The 27,641-nt window shown below is 40.2% G+C and overlaps 1 protein-coding gene across 1 annotated transcript in view; it reads left to right on the plus strand.

Annotated features, from left to right (window-relative positions):
* Positions 1-27,641, plus strand: part of ltbp1 (latent transforming growth factor beta binding protein 1) — a 110,447-nt gene that overhangs the window by 41,461 nt on the left and 41,345 nt on the right. Inside the window, 4 exon segments of the mRNA XM_063874833.1 lie at positions 12,269-12,436; positions 23,234-23,434; positions 25,276-25,577; positions 25,868-25,970. Of these exon segments, the coding sequence (XP_063730903.1) occupies positions 12,269-12,436; positions 23,234-23,434; positions 25,276-25,577; positions 25,868-25,970 (774 nt within the window).

Raw genomic sequence — 27,641 nt, forward strand, 5'->3', positions numbered from 1 at the left:
TTTTTGTTTGTTTTTGATAATTAAAAAAAGATCTTCTTGTCATCCAACACACATTTAGACTTCTGATGCATTTTCCCAAAATATAAACCTGATTGTGATGCTACCTTTACCAACTGTCGTTGAAATCAATTCGTGGGGCCAAAAGTTTGTGAGAGATTATTCAGAAATGTGACATCACTATCACACTGTAGGAAGAGTTAGAGGACCACCAGAGTCAGACATACTGAAGGAACGAATTGGAGCGCAAGTCACCTCTCCAAATTAACAATGCACACAGTTTGTCAAGTCGATGATCAGATGTGCAGACTTTCATGTTAAAACCCGATGTTCTAGAATAGTGTTCATCAAACATCACGCAGAAGGCCAAACATCCTGCATGCTTCTGATGCATTGATCTTTAAAGCTGTCCATTGTGAATCTGACAATGCTATGAGTGCATTGATAACTCCATTTACAGTGCTTTTAAGAACATGTATTTCTATATGCTTAACATTGTGTTATTTAATCTTCAAAAAGGTACACCTTCTAAGATTAGAATTGCTGCTTTACTATATGTGACAACATATTCAACATAAATAACAACATATGTTATATTTACGGATCTGTGGCTCTGCTTTCAAAGTCAAACTTTGTGTATGGCGAGAAATGTTTGATATATTCCTGGAAGTAATCACTTTAAAACCTGTGAAAATGTACATCCTCAACGTATACACACAAATACATGCGACACACAAACACACACTACACATCACATCTGCTAAGACACTGCGAGGATATAGGGCAGAATATGGAGCTTGCAATTGGGCAGTTAGAGGATTTGTTGAAATTGCAGCTCCAGGGTAATGGCATAAAGACTTAAGCATTGCCTGCTGCTTGGGGCTGTCCAGGATGAGTTATTAGTCTCATTTTCTGTAAGGGCAATTTCAGACAAAGGCAGAGTGTGAGAGTTAGGACAGAAGAAGAGATGGAATAAAATAAGTGTGTCATCTGGGCGAGAAGCCCTCACTCCACTGAAACAACATGAGTCTGGATGTGTTCGAATGAGGGGAGACTGTGGGGAGCGGAGCCTCTGAATACCTTTCATATACCCCCCCATTAAAGTCTCTCCATACTCAGTACCCCTCCCACAGGAGACACATGATCTCCATTTACTGTTTAAAGTCAAACCCAGTGCTAAATAGCTTGAATAGACGAAAGATAGATGACTTGATTTTAAGGTTTAAAGTTTTAATGGTTTTGGCCAATTTAATAATACACGAACATAACAGAACAAATGAGAAACAGTGCGGGGGTACAAACGAGCTGATCCAGATTTGCTTCGGTTACCACGTCATATCGGAAATGTGGGCTGGCTTTACATTGAACTCCTGGCAACGTCCCGTCCACGTGACACGTCCCAACCTATCGTCCCCCATATACAGTCACGAGCTGAATCCCCTCCGCAGCACCTCTGTGTGTCTGTGTGTTCAGCAGGATGTCTGCAGGAGGGACTTAGAGTTGTTGTTTATATAATACATATAACGTCTCTGTTCTAGTGGTAAACACTGAGAAGTGTTTCAGAAATAATGCTGGATGTGGTTTGGAACATAGTATGCGTTTAATCACGGCAGCGTTTAGCTGAGTTTCTCCTGGTAGAAAACTCTCTTCAGAGGAGAGATCATGATGCTGCAAAGGGGCGTGGCCAGCTTCAGCTTAGCTCAAATTTAAAGCTACAGTCACAGAATCAGCACTCCAGAAACAGGGCTGAAATAGAGGGGGATGAGGCATGCTACAATGGGGGATCTGTTTGGTATTTTGAGCAAAACACTTCAGACATGTTTTGTATAGATATTGACCTACAATATGTTGTTCAAATAACATAATAGGAGACATTTAAAGCCTTTACCTAAATAATGTTAAAAATCACTATTTTATTGAAAACACATTGATTTCAATAAAATAGTGATTTAAAGAAAACACATTGGTCTCTATTAAATACAGAATGCACACATCAACTCAACTTCATATAAAAAAACAGGCATCATATGGGTCAAATTATTTTGTAGGTATTCCTTATGCATTTTATGTGTTTACGGAACAACACCATTAAGACTCTGTATTCCCCCCCCCCCACCTTCAGGTCTGTGAGGTTCGTATGAAACGTGCCGTTGGCTTGTGGAATTCACATTTTTATGAGGCACATGTAATTCCCGAGCTGCTCAAACCATTTAAAGAAAGAAAGGTTTGGACCAACTTTGGCACGCAGTCGATCTCGTACAGATCTGATGGGTCACCAGCAGCTATAATTCAAGTCCTGGTTGGTTACTGTGGTTTTGTCATAAATTCAAGGCAGAGCTCCACTGCAGATACGCCAGTATGCGTCTATGAATAAGTCAATATTTTCGAAGAATCTGCGGACTGCAGAGAGAGTGGTTGTGCCTCTGGCCACGGCCAGATGGAGCGACTCTGGGATATTAAAGAGGAGGGGGGGTCAGCAGAAAGCACTGAAGTGATGCTTGGTTTTACTGCACTGTAGACTCAAGCAGACCCAGGCATGGCCACAGTGACCCAGACCCAGTTTCAAAATAACCTTTTCAGCCCAGTTTAATTTCAGCTTGCAGTTTGTAAATGCCAAAGAAATTAACAGACAAATGTAGGAAAAAAGAAACAAAGATATATATATATATATAGAGGGGAGAGTACCGGCATTATTTATTTTGAAAACACTGGTTGTGAAAGTGAGAAACCCCTGAATTGATGTTCTTAATTATTATTTAGAAAAGAAAAAGATGAAACTCGTTTGTCGTTTGGTTATATGTATTAAATAGGAGGTTCAGTAGCATATTTTATGGAGTCTGAATCTAGAGTGACATCTGGTTATCAAATTCAAAACCTTTCAAATCCTTTATGAATCTATTTTCCCGTACGTCCCTTTGACTTCACACCCCTTATTATCCAAGACATGTTGTATTGGCTTCAGTTAAGACTCCAGTGTTCCCCCCACCTGAGATAATAGCCGCATCTCAATTCAACGGCCGCCTGCTTCGGAGGACCCAGCCTACGCGGTCCACGGAGGACCCAGCCGACGTAGATCGGGTAGGCTGGACCGAGCGGCCTACGAAATGAGACGGTCTAGTTTACATAGCACCTCCTGTTTACGTCACGTGATACGAGCTGTTCTGTTGCGCTCCAGAAGCCTGATAGCAAATTACTTAATGAGCAAACTCAGCTGAAGAGGATCCAGACACTTTACTTTTTACTTTTACTGCCGGCGCTGAAATAAATAGAATAAAGATGAAGCTGTTCCTTTGGCCTCCAGTAACGTTACATTAGTTAGTTAACAGGTAAATGATGTATAGCTGATCATTTAATCATATCATTTCCTATTAAAACAAGTCTTCATCTTTCTGTAATAATACACACGTTTGTTTAACTAATCAACAAAAGCATCTTGTATAGATTGATTCTTAACAATATCAGTTTTCTAATGTTATTATCTAGCTGTGGTTTGAGACTGTTTATATTCTCCTTCTTCCCCTAAACCTATTAATACAACTAACACTGAAATTAAGGCTGTTTAATGACCTAGAGATATCCTTTTATTCCACTGTTACTTCATGTTGTAAATAATGGTTCAAACCTGAGTAAATGAAATAAACAATTACTAATCTCAAAGTAGAGGTAAGAATATATCCATCCTCTCTGCAGCTTCATGTCTTCTATTATGAGATCTTCCATCACTAACACAGAGGAAATCCATCATGTCATTTAACACCAGCAGTGAAGAAATATCAGCACAAGTGTGTTATCAAGTTGTATATTTTTATTCACATTCATTAGTGATTCCTCCACTTGCTGCTGCTTTTAAATCCACCCAGCTGCTGCAGAGACCTGACCGCTATTTACTTTGAATAAACGTCACTCGTCACCAGGGCGCATTGCATCCTGGGATATGGTAGGCCGCAGAGGATTCATTAGATGTATCCTCCAAATCCGGATCTGCATTCGTCGGCCGCATTCGTCGGAGTCTTGTCTTTTTTTTTTTATTGGGACAGCCTTCTCTCGGGGGAAGTGACGCAAGCGGTCTACGAATGCTGCCTCCGAAGGATGCGGCCGTTGAATTGAGACACAGCTATTATCCGTTCAACAAACACCCAGAAGATGAGTGCAGAGTCTTTAGCTACAGATGAAATTGACTGCCAACTGAAACATTTGTCCTTTCAAACAGTGAATGCAATGGTCAGCAACAGCTGAAAATAATTGGCAGCCTTGTTGTCCCTTGCTTATACAGTATTTGAGATTGGGGGGGATAGAAAAGATTAGCTGGGTATTTTGGGCAACCTTGGAAATGAATCTAAAATCAAACAAGATTGCAACCCCAAGCCTAAATAGTATATAGGTGGGGTATTAGTAACCATGAGGTTCACAAGCTGCTGCATCAGTGGTAATGTGAACATTGCATCTCTTCCTTTTGTGTAGACACTTTTAAAAAGTCTAATTTGAATTAAGAAAAAATTATTCGGAGACACCAGTGCACGCTGATACTACAAGACAAACGGTATGCATTTGGGCTTTAACTTTATTGATAGCAGCTTCAACGTGTTTTGTGCGATAATAAGGACAGATTTGACCAATCTGTCAACCTCAACATCTTTTCAAACTCATTTCCCAACACAGTATTTCAGGTAATCTGTCATTTGCCTGTTGGTAACCCAACCTCCATCAATTGAAAGTAGCGATATACAGTTTACATCTGTGTGATGGAGATGGGGGGTATGTGTGTTCGTATGTGATGAAGGGCCCAACAAAACATTTGAACCAGAGCCCCTGTCCGGTTCTTTACAATGACCATCAATCTGAGCCTTCCCTCCAACAGCAGGTCTGGATATCTACAAATAGCTCTTAAGCCACTGAGCCTATATTAATGGGAATACCATGGCTGGTTCTTGCCCAGCGTGCAGTCAGCGCTACATTTTGTGAAAGTAGCAGACATGTTTGCTCTTCTAAATCAAGGAGCTGCAGCTTTTCCTTCAGCCTGTCTCACACGACAGACAGCCTGTCAGCAACTGGCTGCAGTGCCACATCTGGGAAAGTTATTCCCCAAGTCCCCTCAGCTATTCCTCCGCTCTCCCACCCTGCTGAAACACCCTCAGACAAATGTTAACAGTGTTGCCTCTGACGGAAGGTTTGGGCAGAGAAGATCACCTCCCATCACCACGACGACCCAATAACTGTTCCATGGTTGGTAGTCATCCACTTATTTTGCATTGCACTCCTATTGCATTGTCAAAATCACGGTGGACAACTGAAAAGTTATATAATCAAAATCCATGCAGCCTTGTATCTTTGTTTTTTTTGTATCTCAGCTCATTTAAAGATTGGAATTTGTGCCTAGTAGCAAATAATTTGGCCTTTAGCTGCTAACCTCACAAAAGTGTATAAACTAACTCCTCCTGATCTTTACATTTCTAAGGTCGCGTTCACACCAGACTCATTTAGTCCAGTTAAATCGAACCCTGGTGTGTTTATCTCCTTGGAGCGGTTTGCTTGAGTCAGTGTGGAAGCACACAACCGCAATCTGGTCCGCCTAAAAGAAGTGGGCTCGGGCCGCTTGCTAATGAACTCTGGAGCGGTTCATCGCTGCTGTGAACGCAGCCCGCACCAAAACATAGGAAGCGTAGTATTTGCGCCTTACATAAACGCGGAGATCTTCAAAATATTTATTTAATATTTAATAATATATATGGAATTCAATTCACAAGGCTTTCTTTTCTTGTTTCTTTACTGAAGTTCCAGCAAACATACAGGAGTTATTTCGTTTTGTAAAACTGTAATCAAATAAACAAATACAACGCACATGAGTTTAGACTTCTTGAAGTACAAATCAAGCAGTTCATTGCTAACACACGAGACCACGAGAGCTAGCATTGCCAATCAGATTACATTTTAGGCGTTTATAAATGAGAATCCTACACATTTGACGTAATTCTTGTTAATCTAAACAGAGATTTCCAGGAGCGGTGTTACAGCGTGGTCTTTCTTCGTCAAGTGGTTCAGGAAGAGACCGAAGCTAGTACCGCAACATGACCACAGGGTGGCGCTATCTACCAAGCAAAAGGCAAGATACACAAGAACTTAAACTGAAAACAATGCATTTCCTATGGAAGGCAGAACAACGTCTATCATTATGTGTTATCATGTTTTATGACACACGTTGTCTGATTATATAATCATATGCGCCGTCCACTATCTGTTGATCTGCTCTCCAGATTACCAGCAGCAGGAATAACCTGCTGATGCTCCATGGCGGAGACTACGGTAGAAATTGCCGGTTATTTGCGTTTTTACCCACTTAATGTCTGACCAATTGTTGAACAGCATTTCCGTGCACATGACTTTTGTTTACAGTTTATAGTCTGTTTGAGTTTAGCCCGAGTGAACGCAAACCGCTCCTTCTGAAAATTGAAACAATGGTACAAACTTGCATCTGGTGCGCACCAGAGAACCAGACTATTAGGTGTGCCTGCGACCTAAATGTATAGTCTTCGACCCCAAACACACTGACTCAAGTGACATCACTTGAGGACATTCAGCAGACTTTGCACAGCTGCTTCTAGTTTTTTTAAAGATATTACATTAGAATACACTTTATGGTAATTGTGCATGCTACGGCTCGTTGTACAGAATGTTTGATAAGGCGAGACACTACAGGTGAATAGGGTAATTTTTTAACTCAAAGATACCAGCATGACATTTATCCAGTTAATTACTTACATTAAGACAATTGTTTTTTTTCTATTACAAGTTTTCTGAAATAGCATGTTTAAATATGCAAATGACCCATTATGTAATTAAATATGCAAATGTTGATACATTTCAGGAACACAATCCTGAACATAGGATAAAGTCAGGTTCAAAATGCTTGTTTCACTTTGTAGTCAGATATGAATCTAACGTTTTACTGATGGGATTTGGGATATCTCTTTTTTATTAGGGCTGTCAATCGATTTTAAAAAACAACTAATTAATCGCACAAATTTGTGTAATTAATCGCGATTAATCTATCAATAAATTATTTGCATTTTTTTTTACTTAAGACTAAAGCTTATAATGAATATTTATTTATTTAAAATCAATCATCAGATTAATGTAGAATAAACACAGAGAAAGTATTTAAATTCAAAGACCATTTTAATGGCGTAAGGTTGTTGACAGACGTCCAGTGGTCACCTGTGACAGCGATGTGTTTTGCTTGCTTAAGCATGTTCGTCCGCTTTGCCCTCTCATCCTCATACAACGTGTGTATTCTTGACACGATGGTTCCTCTCGAGGGTAAATTATAAGAGGTATCTCCCGACGCAACACAAATTACTTCTCTCAGTCCATCATCCTCTACTGTGCTAACTGGGCGGCAGTTTTTAACTATCCAAGTAACCAAGGAATTGGTTACCTTTTCACTTACAGGTTTCGTTATTCGTCCACGAGTGCCACACCCCTGTAGTGCAGACTGGCGAGGTCCCGTGGAGGTAATTTCAGCAGGGTGCTTTGCTTTGAGGTGATACTACTTCTGTGGTAATTAAATTCGGCTTTGCAAACTGTGCAAATTGCCTTGGTTTTGTCCACGAGCCGTCGGGCAAATTTTTAAAATGAAACTTCCCCCCTAAAAGTCCGTCCTTATACATCTTTCCGCCATAGACTCTCCTTTAGATAGGATAGATGTTTGCGCGGTTTGCCCGTGCACGTGACCAAAGGTTATGGGTCATCCACCACCGGAAGTAAACAAAACCACGCTAATTGCGTTAAAAAATGTTAATGCATTAAATGTTTAAAATTAATTGCCAAAACTAACGCGTTAACTTTGGCAGCACTACTTTTTATCACTACATAAATCAGAACATACTGCCAATAGCCATAAAATATCAATTTTCGCCATGTTTTTAGGTATAAATTGTTATATAATGCTGGCTATGAATGACATATGAACAGATCCTTCTGTAGGAGAAATCTACAGACGCAAATAGACAAACTATAGTAAAACGAACACTTAAATGTGTATTTTGTACGTTTTCCTTCCAAAAGCCTGAAAGAAACATGTTATGGAATCAAAATAGCACAAAATCTTACAAATGAAATTTTAAAAGTGTTTAATCCTGATTTCAGTCTGCGTCTAGACTGTACACACTTCCCCTGAGGCGTCTGCACTTTCCTTCCCTTACATGAATCACATAAGCCTCCTGCGGTCCAGTGGAAAACATCATACAGAAAGAAATGAATGACCCCCCTGACTTCAGTATTTACACTGTCATTCCTCCCGCTTACACTCTCTCCAGCCTCTTTATGATTTTTGCAGCTTGCATGAATGTCACGTGAACATTTTTGTCTTTGAAGTTGATTGATGTCTGTGTTGTGTCTGAGATGTTTTCCTGACTCCCTTTCCATGTGCTCGACACAACCCAAGAAATCTGCCAGCAATGTAGGCATACCTAAAGAAGGCATAGCAGTGGAGCAGGAGGAGGGAGGGAGGGAACGCTCAGAGGATAGGGAAATAGTTTATCATCGCTGATTTTTAACGGCATACAGACGTTGCCACCTGTCAGCCTCATTGAGAGTGACTGGTGTAAACAACCATGAAACAGAATCTCTATTAATGTGATTGGATTCTGTTTTAAATTCACAGTGCTACGCCAAAGGGCCCCGACATACCTCGGCAGGCTGTACGTTTCATGTTCTTTTTGCTGTTTGCCAAGGACTCTTGGCTGTGCTTTAAGAAATTCAGCCGTTGGTGAGAGAGTGCTCTCTGTTCAGCTTAGTTAAGCACATGTTTTAACTCGTAGCAATTTAATCGTATAGGACAGCTAAGACAGTTAAATGAACTGACCTAATAAGAGAGCCTTAGCTATAGATGTGGCAGAATGTTTATTGTGACAGTCGTAAGTGTATTAGAAAGCACTGACTTACTGGACTTATACTTGTCCTGACAGTAGAGGCCTTAATGCAGGCAGTGTATGTGCAAAAGAGTGATCAGTTGCATCGTGTGAATCTCACATTTTACCACCAGACATAGGGCAAAGCATCAACCAATGGTTGTTAGAGGTAGTGCATTAAACTAAAGTCAGGTGAAAGTAAGGTGGGTCAACCATATATATTTTAACTGTCACGATTTTGAACGAAAGTTGTTAATTGAGGTATAGTATTAGCTCATTGTTAAGGCCAGGTTTAATATGTTTAAAGATCATCGACCTCAAAATCGGAGAAAACTGATTATTGATGAAGAAGATTGTGATGCTGGAAATAACTATATATTAATCAGGAGATAATGAAAAGATCTGGTTTCCATTAGGAGTGGACTTCTGTTTATTCAACTACTGCTCCTTTAAGACTGACTCATGGTGTTCTTTCACCATCAAACATTGGTTATTCTTAAGGTTCCTTTGATTTGATCACTTATAAATCTTACATGAGCTTAATTCTTTTGGCCTCTCTCAAAATGCATAAATGTTTTTAATCTTATTTATATAATGAGTCTGATTTATGTGTTCAAAGAGGTGTACCCCACCGCTTAATGCTGAGTCCACTTCTTCTATCTTTTTCGTTAATAACCTTCCTGAGATTTGTCCTGTGCCTCTGTTCAGTTATATGCAGATCATTTACTTTTCAGAACATCATTTAATGCAAAACCAAACTGCTCTTTAATTGGATTTTAATAGTTGACAAAACAAGCTCTTATTTAAAAAACTGCTCCATAAACCAACATGTTGTGTAATGGTCTTTGGTAAAAGACTGACCCTTAACATTAAATCCAATCACACTTTGTACACATACCCTGGTTTATTGCTAAACGTAATTTAGTGTTATCTCAATCTGAAAACTGTTGTTCACTTGGTGTCTAAAAGAGACTTGCTTTAAAAGTGTGGGTGTTCTTGAATGTTCCTTTAATACTCATCACTGTACAGTACAATTGTTCACTTATGCAGCCTCTACTCAACATAAGAAGACACATTCGACTGATATTTAAAACTCCTTAACTACAGCAGTTTTTGTATATATTCCACAATACATCATTTAAAGCGTTCTAATGCTTTAAATACAATAGTTAACATAATTTTGAATATTTTAAATTGGGTTCTCTTTCTATTTTAGGTTAAATTGTACATGTTTCAGATGATTCAATGTTTTTTAAATGTTTATTGCGTGTAACATATTGTTAACCCAAAGGGTTTATCCTAATGAACCTGATAAAGCTGTTAAATTGCTGTTGGTTGTCAGACCATTCACCATTCCTTCTTTTCCAAACCAAACACTTACACTTGTTACGCAACAGAATGCAAACACGTATTTCATCAGTAAACTGACTATTAACACGTTTACAACTCAACCTGTTCCCTAAATGCGAAACTCATTGTGTGTTGACACCTGAAGAAGAGGGTTGATTACTGCTAGCTGTTAGCTATTTGCCAGCCATCGGTGGTTACACTGAATACCATTACGAGTAGTAGGTCTGCTCTGATTGGCTTACTAAAAGAATTGCAAATATAGTTCTCAGGCCGTGGGTGAAGAAACTCAGACTTTGGGCCGTATATTTTAATGAGCCTGAATTTGATGTGAAGCCAAGTCGGAAAGACATGTAGAATCCCATGTTTCTGACCGAGGCAGCCAAAAATAATTGACTGGGTGCTGTTATTCCATAGTGTGTGGGCTGTTAGCCATACCAGACACTAGCATGTATGAGCATAAGGACAGAAAAAGGCACTTTTATAATGATTTATCCCCTTAAAAGAAGCAGAGCCTTGACTTTCCCCATCGAGCTTTACATACCTTGCCTTGCTGTTTCTTTTCTTGAATATTCTTTCTATTAAAAAGGATTGGGCAGACCATGATTAGACTTTGGGTCTTGGAGGGCCATATATGTTTATGGCAACATTTTGAAAACCACATTTCTGTTGGCATTTGTTTGAACCCCTTCATCATTTTAGATCCCTTATCAATAGTTAATTGTTGCACCTATTAGCAATGTTTAGGTAGCTTTTATCCAGTAGTTTTTTTTTAATCCTCTCAGGATTATAAAGCATTACTCTGGCAACTTGGCTTCCCTCCATGCGTCTCCACTCTAAGGTGTGAACAGCTGACAGCCACAGCAAGGCACCGAGCGCTGGAGACAGGGGTTTGGAGCTGACACAGGGATGCCAAGAACAACCACACGGGAGGAGATATAAATTCAGTCTCAATAATAGAGCAAAACTGTAAATGAACCTCAAGTCCTACTATGTGCAGGGTTGGGAAGGTTCGTTAAGTAATGTTATACATTACAATTACTAGTTATCTGTAAAAAAAAAAAATCAGTAACCCAATCTAAGTATCACAATATAAAAGTAATAAACCTCATTACTTAATCACTCTTTAAAAAAATGTACCAGTAGTCTGATGACGATTTAGATTATGTAACCCTAAGGGAATACAGTTACCTTTTTTGGACCCTGTTTACCTAATCCTGTTACATGTAATCTGTTACTCCCCAAGCCTGCATATATGTAAGATATTGGTGTACCGTATGTAGTAAAATGAAATGTGTCAGATACATTGAGCCAGGATCCAGTATCTCTGTCACTCATTTCCTGTCGGCTGGGTGTTTGAAGGAGGGGAAAATCTCAGCAGACAAGAAAAAGGTCAAATAAACATTTGTCTTCTAATGGCTACTGCAACTGATCTGCAAATGAACTCATAGCAGAGGATTTTTAGAGGTCTTCTTATTTATTTGAGGTGCTAAAGTTCCTGAGCATAGTTTTTCCGACCACGGCGGTAAAACCTAAGTAGGTGGATGAAATACGAAGAAAAACAAAGAGCAAAGAGAGCAGGCACAGGAGCAGGAGGTGGCATGCCTGCTGTTTGTCTGCGCTCATATGCCAGTATCCACCTCAGAGACTTATAATGAACAATTGGAAGACATCCCAGAGTTTTGTTTGCTGACTTCTGTCTCTCCCCAAAAATTTTCTTTACTCTTGCTCATGTTTCAAAGGCGCCACTGGATTTAGGAGCAGTGGAGGAGGAGGAGGAGAACCAGATAGAGAGGGGTAGTTGGAAGTGAATAAGTGCAGGGGGGAGACAGATCACACATTTTTAAGAATTTTAAAATTACATAGTAGATTTTTTGCTGGTGTTTTGATTGGAGCCTCACCAGTTCATCGTAACACGCTTAAACTGGAAAGTGCTTTTCTGATGGATCAAAGAATAACCGAACCTCGTCTGCTCTCCCTCCCCCTCTTCTCGGTGTGTGCAATGTTTTCTGTGGCAGTGGGCAACCATACAGGACGGATCAAGGTGGTCTTCACACCCACCATCTGTAAACTAACCTGCATAGGAGGAAGATGTCACAACAACTGTGAGCTGGGAAACACCACCACCATCATCAGTGAGAACGGCCACGCCACCGACACCCTGACGGCACCCAACTTCAGAGTAGGTGAGTGATCCTCACACACGTGCACACACACACACACACACACACATGACACACACACACACACACACACACACACACACACACACACACACACACACCCACACACACACACACACACACACACACACACACACACATTTTCTAAATGTATTTATATCTGCAGATAAGAACGCTACTGGGTCACTGTTCTCTCTGGGTGGTGCTTCTATATGGCTGGGATTTTAAAGCTGTTGATTAAATACATGTTTGTTGGCATTGACATTTTTTATTAACCCTAACGTAGCATTAAGCATTCGGAATTTTCTAGACAAACATAAAATCACAGACATAAGGTAATGCTATAACACATACAAGACATACAAATAGCAGTGGTGAGGGGGAGGTTAGAGTGTTTGTATTTACACGTAGTGTCACCATAGGAACACATGCAAGAACACGATCTTGCATCAGCACATGCCTAAGCACAACACATTTATAGCTTCTTCATTGTTTTATAGAAAATCATTACTTTAAAAGAGCATACACAATAGTTTACACCTGGAGAAAATACACTTAGCCCAATAATGACTTTTGAGAGGAGGGCATGCTGATCTGCTTTATTTTGTCCCATAAACTGTTCACACCCCTATCAGGTATGACTCATAGGGTTCAGAAAGTGCTCCAGCCATCTATTTAAATTAGAACACTTGACCTTATTAACTTTACATTTTATATGTATTATGTTATTTTTTGCAAGGTATGCTAGAGCTATAGGTCTTGTGCTGATTTAAATTTGAGTTGTGCCAGACGCCCAGCAAGTTGTAGCTAGACATCGAAGCGTTGTATATTTAGCTCCGTCCCAAAGAGCCTTGACAGCGGTGGGAAAAACCATAGAGAGAGCACGGGGTGCTTCCCTCCAGTCATGGCAGTATCAGCCTGAGATGGTTTGATCCATCTGCCCAAGTCTAGAAGCCGTGTGTGTTGTGTGCGGTATTATTATTGTCTGTTCTGATCTCAGGCAAACTGACCCTCAGCTGGATGAGTTTCCACTCAGTTTCCATTCTGAATGTGTTCCTTTTCCCGCTCTAATCTGTAAACAGCAGTTGTTTTCTACTGTTGTGTGTCAGTTTGCCATTATGCCAAATTATACTTTATATGTACAAAAATGTATAAGCTCTGATAAACCCACTGTACATTACCATCCAAACCACCAGCGGCTTTAAGAATAATTTAGAGACTTGGTGAATAAGTGTAGCATTTAGCAGCTAAAATGCCAGTTTTGAATTAAAATAGAAAGACAATTAGAGTAAAAAAGAGAATGAATATCAGAGTCAGATTCATCAGATGGTCAGAAGAAAATGTTCAAATAAATGATGTCAACATCATAGACTGCAAAAATGTTAACCTTTTGTCAAAAAGTGGTAAAAATATTTTATGTTCCCATATTTTGGGCAAGATGATGGTGATGGTGATGGTGATGGTGATGGTGATGGTGGTTGTGATGATGGGTTCTTGGGTATTGGGTCTTGGCTGACATACATAGATTTGTAACTCTCATCTTGAACTCTAAAGGAGATTATTAGGCTTGTAACTTTTTAAACGTTTGTTTAAATAAAGTTGTAGAATATAATCACAAAGAAATAGCAGAGGTACAGAATACAATCTTCAAGTAACCCATGTATCAATCTGGGTACCCTTCATTCATTTTTATCTTTGGCTTTAACCGGTTTCTTTAGTAAAAGATGCTTTCAGGTATGTTATCAACTATATGTTAAGAAAGGATGACATATAGACAGGTTGTGTGTCAGAAGTGTAAGTTAGATATCCCTTAGTTGGGTGTAAATATTAACACTGTAGCCTCTGTAGAAACAGGTCTGTGTTGTGCAGCATGATGTGGGGGTTCTGTAATGTGTTTCACAGACCCTGCAAAATATGTCTGAACCTGTCTCAGTCCTTACAAGGACAACATCTCTCACTCATACAGAAACATGGGAAGAGCGGAACAACATGAATTCCTGTCTGACTCAGCTGAACAAATTACTACAACAGCTCACACACACTGTTCATTCTGGGTGACCTGGATGGATGCTGTTCATTTGTGGGGTGGATTTGTTAAAGCATGAACCAATTACTAGATGTCTTAGTTGAGATGACCTCACACACTTCTGGTCACACTGAAGACTCAAATTTAATTCATTTTCATCTTGCAGAATAAAGATGGCAGTGAGAGAAAGCTGTGATGTAGTTTCCCATCAGTCATGATATCAGCAACAACATGGATGTACTATGGGAATGCTGGTGAAAATACACACTTTTAACCCGCAATAATATAATATAGCTATTTAACATAAGTATGGTCAAATACCCATCATTTTGACACTGTCTGGTGTACATGGCAAAATAACACTTACTGACTGATTGCACCATCTGCCATCTGTGTGTTATTTTATTTTGTATTTTATTGGAGTTAATTCAACTTCATCGAGATACACAGAGTATTTGCTAAGCCTTTACTTGGCTTCCAGCTCTCTTGGGATATTAGTAGGCTCTTCAAATCGACTGTCTCCATTATGACATTGACAGCTGTAGATAAATGTGAATCACAAACCTTATGTTGTTAGGTAAGTGATATCTTGTCTAAAGTCGTACAAACCTGCCATGGAAGCAGGGAAGTTTGGTTTTGTCACGATAGAACCTCTCCAAATAATCAAACTCCATGATTCTTGTTTGTTGCTAGCTTGCCATTTAGCCAGGTCGTCGTCTACCCAGCTACAAAGCATGTCGGCAGACCACTCTGTCTTTGGTGGTCCCCTTTTCACCCTTTTTTGGCTTCCAAATTACAGGATTAAATGGGCTTCATAAACCTAAAAGGTGCGAAGCTGTTTAATGTTTAATATTCTTTATCAACATTTGATGACTTTATTTGGAACATGTTATAGTCTCTACGGAGTCTTTTGGAATGATGTCTTCCTGAAAGCTGAAAGTGACAGTGTTTGCGGATTGTGAAAGCTCTACTCATTTATCTGTGAGAAATACAGATCTGTAAAACTGATATTTTGTATATCCTTACCAACATACTGTTGATATTTTGACAGTGTTGCATATTAACATTGGCCTATGGATCTGACTGAAGGTGGAGAAATAGAGCTTAGGCTCATGCCTGTCCGGGCTCGCCTCATTCCAACCCTGTTCTCTGTCTCCCCTTCCTTCCTCCCTCTTTCTTAGCTGTGTGATAGGATGCAGACGGAGCTAAGGAGCTGGAAAGTTGAACGTTTATTTGTAGTCCAGACAGAGCTTGAGAGAGCCAAGACAGAACTAATCCCACTTGTCTTGTTTATCATATTTACCTAATGAGAGGACCAGTAAGGGGGAATGTTGATTCATGATACAGTGGGAGGAGGGGGAGGATCGTTAAAATGCTGACAACACATGACGACATGTTGGCCAAGTAACAATTGGCTATGTCCAGAAGACGAGGCATGGATAATAACAGCAAGTTCTTATAAACTGAGAAATAGAGATTCACTTTGAAGGTGTACAAAGTACCAACCTGTTTTGATACTGTACTTATTGTGTTACTACAACTACAAATGTTTAAATCACAGTGAAACAAACTCTCTTTTCAACTAACGTAGTAATTCCTCAGATACATGCCTCAGGGCTTTGCAGCAGCTAATCACCAGAGAAACACTGGACAGCAGCCCAGCTCTTCATCCATCTGTCTGCCTGGCTGTATCTCTGCTCTATGTCAGTTGTTGAGTTACATTGTTTGAGTTATATAATGGTCAGTGGAAGTAGATTTACGCAAGTACTCTACTTAAGTACAATTTTGAGGGACTTGTTATAACCCACTACAATTCAGGGGTAAATCCTTTACTTTTACTAATCCACATTTATGTAATCCAAACCCTCCACCAAATCAATTTATCCTCCGCCGTCAGCCATGTGGGTTGAAAGAAACGCTTTAAAATCTACAGGGAAATATTTGAGCCTGTGCAGGTTGCTAAGGACGCTATTGTTTGCTAGCCCTGAGAATCCAATCAAAGGAGATTGGCCCCTAGTTGGCCCCGGTGTCGCCAGCTATAAATCTGAATAGTCAAAGCAACCGTTTCATTGCCACTTATTTTAAGCTACAAGCGCCCGCACTGTTGATTCTGAAGGCCTCGACAGATGGGATAAAAGCTCCAACATTAACAACCATTACTGGAGGCATTGCAGCCGAGCTTAACACAGAGAAAAGCTATGAAATGAAGGGAATCGACTATTAGAAATAATTAAAACCTGTTAATGAAAAATGATATTAAAAGTTGAGTCAGTGATTCTGATAGTGTAGCCAGCAGAATATGCCTTGCTGGCCCTGACAGCCAGCCACTGGTTCTTGCTGACTTCAACAGAGCATATTTTGGCCAAAAACTGCCAAAATGCCAAAATACTGACAGCACATTAAGCTTCAGTAGAGATAAAAATGCATTGGACCATTGCTGCACCAAATTAAATTACGTGTATCTATCTATCTGTCTCCTGTGCACCTTTGGGACTGAGTCTGGCTAATTTCTGCTAACTTACAGGTAAAAACTATAATCGACTTTGTCTGTTTTAACACTAAAAAACTTTTGAAGCAACGAGGCAAAGCTGGAGTTACAGGTCCTCTGTACTGCGCTGTGTTGCAGATGCTGCTTCTACAGACTTGGAAAAACAACATTTCACTGTCACCTATCACATTACGTTTTGTTAGAACACTAACGACTTTAGCATCTCAAACATAACAAATTCTGGGAACACCTCAGGCAGCTTGGCCAAGCCAAGGAAAGGTCCTACACAGTGGGGACAGAATCCTTTACAACCAGGGCAGTAACATGTGCATGTTTTCACATTAAAGATGTTAGACTTTGCTCTCAACCAAACTGCTTAGTGTGTTCTTTGCTAGCTACATACACTGACAACCAACTTTAAAGTAACAAAGACAAGATGCACTGAAAAGCTGAGGAGCTGTTATAAATATAGGCAATGATCCTGTTTCATGTTAGCTGTGAAACATCACTTACTACCCTGTGGAGGACCACCAACTCTCTTTAGAACTGGATGTGTTTCACTCAATGCCAGCTCTTTCACAGACAGAAGATCAGGAAAGCCAACAGACCAAGATTGTGTGTTCTGAACATCTGTGCTGACCAGCTGGCCCCCATCTTCACACAGATCTTCAACAGATCACTGGAGGTGTGAAGTCCCCCTGTTCAAAACACTCCACAATCATCCCGTTACCTAGAACCCTCAATCTCAGGATTATGATTTGTGGTCATGAAACCATCCCAAAGACTGGTGTTGGTCCACCTGAAGGACACTACCTGTCCTGCTGTACTACACTGCAGCTCCTCATGGACACTAGCAAGGATCCTGTTTGTAGTCAATTTGATACACCTTATCTACCTTGTAGGGAGATTTGTTTTGGACTCCATCCTGCAGTTCCAAAAAAGATAAAAAGTCATAAATAGTATGTAGTACACAATAAAAGACAGCCGCACAGACTGCAAACACAGACAACATTCTGACGATGACGCCCTATTCACGAATCCTTATAAACGTCACATTACATTTGATTGTTGAGAAGCTTAATGGATATTGCCAGGAATTAGTGTTTGTAACAGTTTGGCCTGCTATTAGGGACCCTAAATCTCCTACTAGGCAGGTAAGAGCTAGATCAATGGGTGGAGGATGTGGGTGGAATGACATGTCATTTTTAGTGTTATATATTAACCAAATTCATTTATGATTGGCTGCTTATCAATGTTAGGAGGTATAGAGGTTTTTTTAACCCCCATGATTTTCTTGCCATTCCGTACGAGGCGAGCCATCTTTGATTTTAACTGCGCTGTGAGGTTGCTATACCAGGCTGTGATGCCATACCTGATAATGCTCTATCATATCCCAGAGGGCCTTCACTCTTAACTCATCCAAGTCAATGTGCCAGCCCCTTCCTGTCAGTGGATCCTTCCAGGAATAGAGCATGCAGACAAGAAGCAGCAAGTAAGACCAGGAAAAATCACATCGAGAACCGGGGCCCCTCAGGGTGCTCTCCACTCCCCACTGCCCTAATTCATTGTTTCCAATGACGGTAACTCAGAGGGTTTCTGCTTGATAATGAGCCCTCTAAGGCATGGTTTTTTTTTTTTATATTAGTCTGTAATAAACATTGACTTGACTAAACGTGATGGGTGTAAATAAAGATAGAAGGTTTAAAAGCAGCCTGTCATAACAACCTGGAGCTGAGCTAAGTGACTTCACATACTTACTGCACGCGTTATAAACCCTACAGTCTATCTACTGTATATACAGTAGATATACATGCATGCATTTCCTGTACATAACCCCCCACTTCATGTATATCCATTCAATACACGATTCTCACCACATTGTAATATTGTTTACTTGTATGAAGACGGCTTATTTTATTAATCACAGCTTATTTCTCAGCTGAATTCTTTTTTGAAACATATTTTAGTGGACGGTAAAATCCCTAACGGTTTGAAAACAGTACCAAGCGCCTGCACCATCCGGCGAATATCGTGCACTCACAGGTGTGTGAGCGGACTTAATGCTTGTTTAATGTAAGTGTGAGAGCCATTTTACTTTGCAACATTTAGTGTTGAATATTGAGCTTATTAATATGAGGCTTTAAACTCTTAACTGTTCATTTTCTTGAGTTACACTAGGGTTTAATAGATGTTAATTTAGATGACTTATAAGTTAATTAAAATCCTCATTTTTGCTGTCAAATGAGTGCTGTCAGGGGGATATGATGAGCATGTCTATATGCCTTTATATGGCAGGACAATGGGACACAGCTGTGAGTGTTATTGAACGGGAAGCGGTATAGTTGTTTGACCGTGTTCTTTTAGTTATATTTTTGATATGGAGAACTTTTAGTGACTTGGAAGGGAAAATGTTTATGTTCATCTATTCGTCTATAGCAATGCATTCCAGCTACATGTGCGAGTCCAATGTATGACTTATAGTCTTGTTTTATACTCATTCTTTGGAATAAGTGATTTATTTGCCAATATATGTTTAGTATTGTTTGGTGTTTACAGTGTTAGAAGTGACTGTAGCCCATGGTTTTGAGGAGCTGCATATTAGCCATGTCAAAACAACAGCTGGAAACAGGAGGGTGTTTTATTTTGAAATCCAGCTCCATCTGTAGTAACTGTTGCTGTAGTAGTAAGTTAATTACTGTCAGTGTGAAAATATTGGTTGATCTGCAACTGCAACTGCTACAACAACTTCAAATGTTGTGTTAAAAGAGTATTTCTGGGTCATCGTCCTGAGACAAGTGCTTCCAATTCCACAGAACATTTGAACCTTCTCTGCGTGCTGTCTCTGACAATCAGGTGTTTTGGCATGTGCAGTTTTCCACATATGTGTTTCCCCACATAAGAAAAAAGGTGTTGACCTATTTTTCTGTGTTGATTTGGCCAGTTCAAGACAGGAAATTAATTGGCCGATTGATGATAGTTTGGTGATAGCAGAAACTACTCAGGGAATGACTTCATACCACTTATTAAGGATTCTTTTTTATGATTCAGCCTGTTGAATGTGTTTCCTATTTGGCCCTGTGCAGTCCATGGAGAGAGGATTTAAGTGGTGTTTTTCCAGCTCCTCTGGCAACTCCTCATCCAGGTGCACACACCGGCTCGCTGTGCTGAGAGCTCTCTGGCAACTCAACTCGTTCTTCCTTTATTAAAGACGCCTGTAACTGCCAGCTCATTCTTGCAGTCCAGACACTATCAAATCATTTATGATTAGATGAAAAATAAATAGCTTTTGGGAGATAGTGTCATGTATATAATGAGCCCTGCATGTTTGCGGCATATTTTGATGCAGCCACAACGCAACAAGGGGAGGAACTGGAAAACTCAAGTTGTTGATATACTTAATTCAGTTATTTTTTATAGCGAAGGTGCAGACTGAACAGATGAGATTTCAGTCTGCAGGGGAAAATGTGCTTCTGATGTTAATGAAGCATGTTCCATCACGGAGGAGCCAGGACAGCAACAGTTATGACGTTTTGCAGTAGTCTTTGTAGTGAAGGGGTAGTAGAGGCAGTAGTGTTTTGTGGACGGGGGGGGGGGGGGGGCTGAGGAAATGAGCATGTACCAGTGTCTTCCATTACTCTAAGGCGGCGGTGTCCAAACTACGGCCTGGGGGCCAAATACGGCCCATGGGCCATTTTGAATTGGCCCTCGTCCAATTAAAAAAGAATAATGAAATATCGCCCAGAAAGTTTGTGTTATATTGTACTTCTTAAGTATATATGTAAAACATATATTACAGAGTTGTAGAAATGTGTTGATAATCCCACTTTTACAATGAATTCAATCAATTAAAGTTGGAAACATTTTCTAACAAATCTAAGTTGATAAGAAAAAAGCCCAATAGCTTATTTACATAACCAGCTTGAGTTATACCCTTCATTTCCCCCTTACTATAAGCAATCTGAGGCTTCTCTTTTAAGGAATGAGCTGCCAACTAAATAAATGAAACCCTATGGAGAGCTGTGATGTAGGCTGTTTTTTTTCTTAAAGCATATTCAAGTGTCATTTACTAACATTTGATTGATTTTGCTAACTCATAACTTAATCTATGAGGCAATATCACCTCTAGTGAGGGGCCCAGCCCTTCGTATGTTTTTATTTATGTGGCCCTCGGGGGGAAAAAGTTTGGACACCCCTGCTCTAAGGGCTGAACATTGTGAACGGGTGGTCTGTTTTTCTTTGCTGGGTGTAAATAAGGAAGGCTTGGTCACTCTGATTTTCACAAAGGTACTTTTAAAAGTTCCAGTGTGCACACACATCTTTATTGACTATACTGCCATCAGGGGGTTTTGCAGGTTTGGAAGAAATAAGGGCTAGAATAATAAAAATGAGTTGTAAAACAACAGAATGACAGCCTGCATGATCTACTACATGAACGACTATATGACTTCCATCTATACAGACCTAAATCCCTAATAGAACTAAGTGAGGTTTTCTGAATAATTATATACATTTTGCTGTTGTAATGTGTGATATGCATGGTGGGGGGGTTTGAGCAGTAATCCAATAATGTAATGGCATGGTAACCCATGGTGGATGACTGTTGGGATGTGAGTAATGGCTGCTGCACAGGGATAGAATCCCCCAAAAATCTTACAGTGTCCCTTTCCTGTCCTGATTGTGAGGTTTGATTTTCTTTGGAAAGCGAGGCCTGGGAAAATGAACCTGCATCTCTTTTTGTCTGAGATCTAACTAATAACAGGAAATGAAGAAGTACTTGGATGGGTTTATTAGTGTCTAGATCCCACCTGTTTCTGCTGTTTTTTTCCCCATTGTGCCAATCTTATGGAACAATACCACATTGAACAGAGTTTGGTACATACTCTGCATGTGTATCATCACCTCCTGAGCGCTGTGTTAACGCCTTTTGGCTGCAAAACAGGGACTTCACTGTATCCTCTCTTCCCTCTGGCGTCTCAGCACCATATTGCTGTTTCTGCATGGTTTATCCCTCTGACTGAAAGAGGGCTGCAGCCTGTTCTGTGTGTGTGTGTGTGTGTAGCCGACACCTGTTTCTATGGTGTGTTCATGGTGTGTGGGAACTGCAGCATTCAGAAAAGGGAGAGTTGTCCTACAGGTCAAACTGCCCTCCCTTTTGTATCAGGTGCTTTTTACTGTAGATCCATCATCATCAAGCCAAGCTAACCCAGCTACAGGTACAACAAAAAGTATGTGAACCCTTTGCTGTCCTGCTTTTATGAATAATTATTCATTATGGATAAAAACATCACAATAATGTGTGTGCTAGTAGTTAGAACACATTGTGTTCAGAGGTTTTCCAAATGGTTCACTTGTTTTTCTTGCCACTGTATGTTAGGAGCTAGAGTTATTCCACTACCTAGACATACTGGCTGGTTTCCGATTGGAGGATAGTAAGATTTTAAAAAAAAGTAGACTTAACCAAACATTGTGGACACTGTTATGCTCAGATCTTAACAGAGAAATATACTCTGATTTACATACAGTACATCCCTTTCCCACAGCAAGTCACATTTCATGGTATTTATTTGTCTTTTTTCCATTTTACTCATGCATGCATTTATCGATACAAACAGAATTAAACATTCCTACAGTACTTACTGTTCAGTTATTAAAAGGCAATCCACATCTTCCAGCTCATCATAATCAGGATTTCTTTGTAGCCCTGGTCTTAAAGAACTTTAAGAAGGCGCGTTTACGCTCCTTCAAAAAGCACCTCTTTTCACCCTCTGTCTGAAACCAGAGCCCAGTCTGCTCCGATTGGTTAAATGTCCAGCTCTGTTGTGATTGATCAACCTCCTTAAAGATGTCCCGCCCCTAAGTCTATCAAATACATTGTGTTGCACAAGTGATGTCACTATGTTAAGAGAGTAAACAAAGGAGTCCAATGGAGTCCAAAAATATATATAACAATATATATATTTTTGTGTTTGAGACCTGCATGGCTGCGTATTGTTTTTTTTCTGTGCTAGATCTCTGACAACACAGTTTCTGAATTGAACGTGGTTTGGATGGCTGACCTAAACATTCTTACTGAGCATTTCATCAGCACTTAATTTTCTTACCTCCTAGGACCAGCCCAAACCAACTCTGACGTACTTAAACCTAATTATTGACAGATGTGTTGAACAGCCAGACTCCAAATAGGCTCACAGATGTGTTTATTATGGCACGTTCTCTTTTGGTTTGTATTGTGTGGGACCATTAGTGTGGCACTTCATCAACTTCTTGTTCTTTGTTCTCTCATCAGTGGTGTGTCACCTGCCGTGTATAAATGGAGGGAAGTGCAGCGCCAGGGACAAGTGTCAGTGCCCTCCCAACTTCACCGGGAAGTTCTGCCAGATGCCCGTTCGGAACGGACAGCAGCAGCAGCCGGCGGGCGGATACAGCCAATCCCAGGTCCACTCCACACACACTCTGCCTCTGACCTACAGCAACGGACAGAACCCTGGTGAGTGAACGCAGCAGCTGTGCTGCTAGTAGGATAAATAAAGGCTAAACATGTGGGTTTTGTGATGGAGATGGAACATGTGGGTGGGAAAAGTAGAGGAGTAACACTTTCCTTTTGTTTATCAGTCAACTTCCTGCAAGATGCATGTTTCAGCCTATTAACTGTAAGTCCTTTAATGCTCTGGAGGATTCCCAGCCGGGATGTAAAGTGGAGGGTATTTGTAGTCATTGGCCTTTAACATGTATAAACACCAGCATGGTCTTTAAAGCAAGTCACAAACAATATAACTGCTCACTGGCCAGGGATAAAAACACCAGCTTTGAACAGGAACATTCTCAATAAATATTAAAATCAACAATTCAAATGACCTGATAAATCATTGATGGTCAGTGTGTGTTAGTTATTTTGATCTTTGATCTTTTTGAGTTAGTTTTAGCTCAAGCATTTCAAATCTTATTGTAAGAGCAAAACTACAAGTCTTTACAATTTGTGAGAAAGGACGATACATTGTTTTGCACATCCTTGTTTTTGTTAAATGGGCACTGTGGTGAATTAGTATTTCACTTCCTTTAAATATAAGCAAAGTGTGAGAGCAAACTTTTTTTGCTCTCACACTTTTCTGCAAGGATAAACACAGAAAAGACACGATGCAACGAGAGCAGAGACTGACCACTCTGCAGCCTTTGGATTACAGATGAGACATGATGGATCAAACTGAAGCAATTTAATAAGGACATTTAAGTATTATAAATAGAAGCTCCAAAACTGTTCGGGCCACAACCCAACATACTGTAGTAGAAGCTAAGTGAACTCTGCGAACTCTGCTATAGTTGCTTTAATCTGAATGTCCAATCTGGTTTAAGTACTGTTGAAGCTGTCCAAGTCTAATAAATCCAATGTTTTTTGCTTTATAGAAATATGAAAATGAATATTCAAACAGTATCACACAGAGTTAAAAATAAATAGCTTTCTATCAGCTTTTTGCTTTCGAGAATTAACAGAACACTGAATGTCCAAATTGACCAATCAGAATCGAGTATTTAACCAATCCTCATGGCAAAGTAAAAATCTGAAAGCAACACTTTAATGTAAGTATCAGCTGCACATTATCCCGCTTATAACACGGCCAGATACTAAACAAAATAACGACTTGACTCCCGATATTAATTGAAATTGTTTTATTGACTCAAAAAGTAACGTATTTCTTCCGCTAATAAAAAAGAAACTCCACGGCACACCAACGTCTGGAACTGCGACAACAGCAACTTTACGAGTGATCGAGGTTTACTGTAACTGTTCAAGTCTGATCACAGTTTCTGATCCACTAACAAGTCCTTAAACACTGCAGAGCCAAGACCGTGTTCCTGTTAGTGTTGACTTCCTGTCTGTCTTCTTCTGGTGATTTATCTGATGTCCAGCGCTCCGTATTTTAACCTCTTCCTTTCTCTTTCTTGATCCTCCTTAACAACAGTCAATATAGTCCTTGACAGCAGTCTGTACTACTGGATTAACAACGTGTCACATGCTCTGAATAATCAAATATTACTAAACCATGTAATAATCTGTGTTGTTTAACATTAATTATTAATACTTTTACTTTGGAAAATCAGAAACACACTATCCATGTTTATTCAAAATTAATTCATATTAAATTATTATTTTTCCAAATGGAACAAACCTTGATACTGGATGCCCTTGGTTCCACAGCCATAATCCTGCCTAGTATAAAGTAGATCAGATTACAGGTTATTGAGACATGCAAAGGACGAACCCATCTATATATTGACAGATATTCATAATTAGACTGTATGTCCTGTAATGATTGTCCCATCCGCCTCCAGTGTTCAGCCCCGGCATCGTGAACATACACATCAAACACCCTCCAGAGGCCTCGGTCCAGGTGCACCATGTGTCTCAGCTTGATAACTACCACAACAACGGGCAGCCGCTGAAAGGCTCCCACTCCAGCTCCTCTTTGTCCTCCACCTACACCTACCGCCACACGGAGAGCAGCCAGAACGTCCAGCATCACGGCTACAACATCGTTTATCCCAGCAAGGGCGGATACCAGGTCCCCCAGTACCCGCCCGTCACCTCCAAGAACACACTGGGGCGCTGCTTCCAGGAAACAGCAGGCAGTCAGGTACACTGTCAGCTAATCAGGTCCTGGAGTTGAGGGTGTAAGATGAAGAGCAGATTTATTCTTTTACTGTACAAACCCCCAATGTCAAGTTTAAGTGAAGGTCATAAATCATGAGTCAGTTCACCACCAGGTCACATTTCACAGAGCAGTTGTTTCCATAAAGATAAGAGACAAGAGTCAGTGTGTTTATCTGACGGCATTGGGATCACACAAACAGACTTTAAATAAAAAATAAACACAATAATTCCTCTTCCTTTCTTTGTTTCACTGTGTACGTCTGTGTGTTCCAGTGTGGGAAGGCTCTGCCAGGCCTCACGAAGCAGGAGCAGTGCTGCCAGACTATTGGGACATCCTGGGGATTCCACAAATGCCAGAAGTGTCCAAAGCAACCATGTGAGTTCTGTTAATGCTCATAGATGTTGGTCAGGCTATTTGGAATTTAATTAATTTAATTGATGTCCAGTGGAATGCTCTGCTCACCTCTAAAGATTTAGAGCTTTGTGTGAAGCTGTTTGTACATGCCAGTGAGGGTAAACATTAACCTAACCCTCATCATTTCAACAGCTTGACAGCAAGTATTCTGAAAGACCTCTGCTAAATCCTACTGTTACAATCCAGTCAAGTCACATTATTGAAGAGTGTGTCTGAACAATGAAACACCTTCATTTTGTGTTAATTGTATGATAATATTTTTTTAAAAGCCCATTTATCTTCTATGAATACATATAACTCTGAGGGAAACACACTAAAAAAAAAACTGCTCGTTTAAATACCAATGCCAATCAGTTCCAGAAATGCATTTTTTAGTAAGGATAGCTGGTTTTAATCATAGTGAGGGGGATTATAACACCAACAGATATCTATAACACATTTTTAACCCTAAGCAGCAGACACCTGCAGTTTAGGGTTAAATATTACACCTGGGTTCGACTTTGGGACAGAGCTACATTTTATCTTAAAAACACTAAACATAAACATGACATTATGTTAGCTATTTTAAAAGTGCACACAAAGTCTTCCTCTGTGGTACAGAGAACAGGTATGTATCAGCTTTCCTAGCAGCCTTATCACCTATTCTCTCCCTCACAATGTCTTTGGTGGCCATCAGAAATTGATCTTCCCTGACTGAATCAGGGAAGATCAATTTCAAAAAGAGGGAGAAAAAACATTTTTTTCTCCCTCTTTTTTCAAACTTTAAATATCCAGGTGTAATACATGCTATCCCTCAGGTTGTATAGTAGTAGCGGTTTCCACTCATAATCCACCAGATATACTGGCACACACACAGAGAGGGACAGAGTGGATTTTTGGGGGTCTGTAAACTTGTTTCAATGTAAATGTCTGACGTAAACAATACAACATTCACTCAGCTCAGATATGTTTAGGTTCACGGCAAGTTCACACTTTGTCATAATGTGCATTTATAATATCGAAAAACCCTGTTAATCACTCATACCAGCTCTCAGCCCTCATGCCTCGACCCCGAGGGGATTTCAGCCGCATTAATGACATATTTCAGTGGGAGTCACCACAGAGCCAGGTATTTGTCCTTCCCTCTGTTGTCCTGAGGAATGGCAGGGGCAGGAGTTTGTTTCCCCTGGACAGTGAAGTGTGAAACAGTCCATTGTGCCATGGAGACACTGGTAGCTGGTAAATAAAATGGCTTTATTGGTCTAACAAACATCGCTTTGTTGTTTCCTGTTGAGCAAAATATCAATCTGCTTTCAGGTATTTGGGTACCACGTCCCCACTGGTGCCTTTGTATAGCATTGCAGCAGTGCCCAGCCTGTAACCTGCAGATTAGGACGGGTTTGACTTCTCAGTGTGCTGGGAGCTGCTGGATGTTAGAGCTGCTTTCAGGTCTTGAACCTCCAGCTCCAGCCCTGACTCCCTGTGTTACGCCCCTGATAAAACATGGGATATAATCACCAGAGTGAAAGTGAAGTTTCCCTAGTGAAAACATGACTGAAGTGAGGAAAATTGCAGCAAAATCCCAGATATGTGGGTCGAGGCAGAAGCAATCAATCTCCCGATCCCAAATCAAGGGCATCTAGTCGATCACAG

Source organism: Eleginops maclovinus, chromosome 22 (genome assembly GCF_036324505.1).
Source record: "Eleginops maclovinus isolate JMC-PN-2008 ecotype Puerto Natales chromosome 22, JC_Emac_rtc_rv5, whole genome shotgun sequence".
In the NCBI taxonomy this organism is placed as follows: domain Eukaryota; kingdom Metazoa; phylum Chordata; class Actinopteri; order Perciformes; family Eleginopidae; genus Eleginops; species Eleginops maclovinus.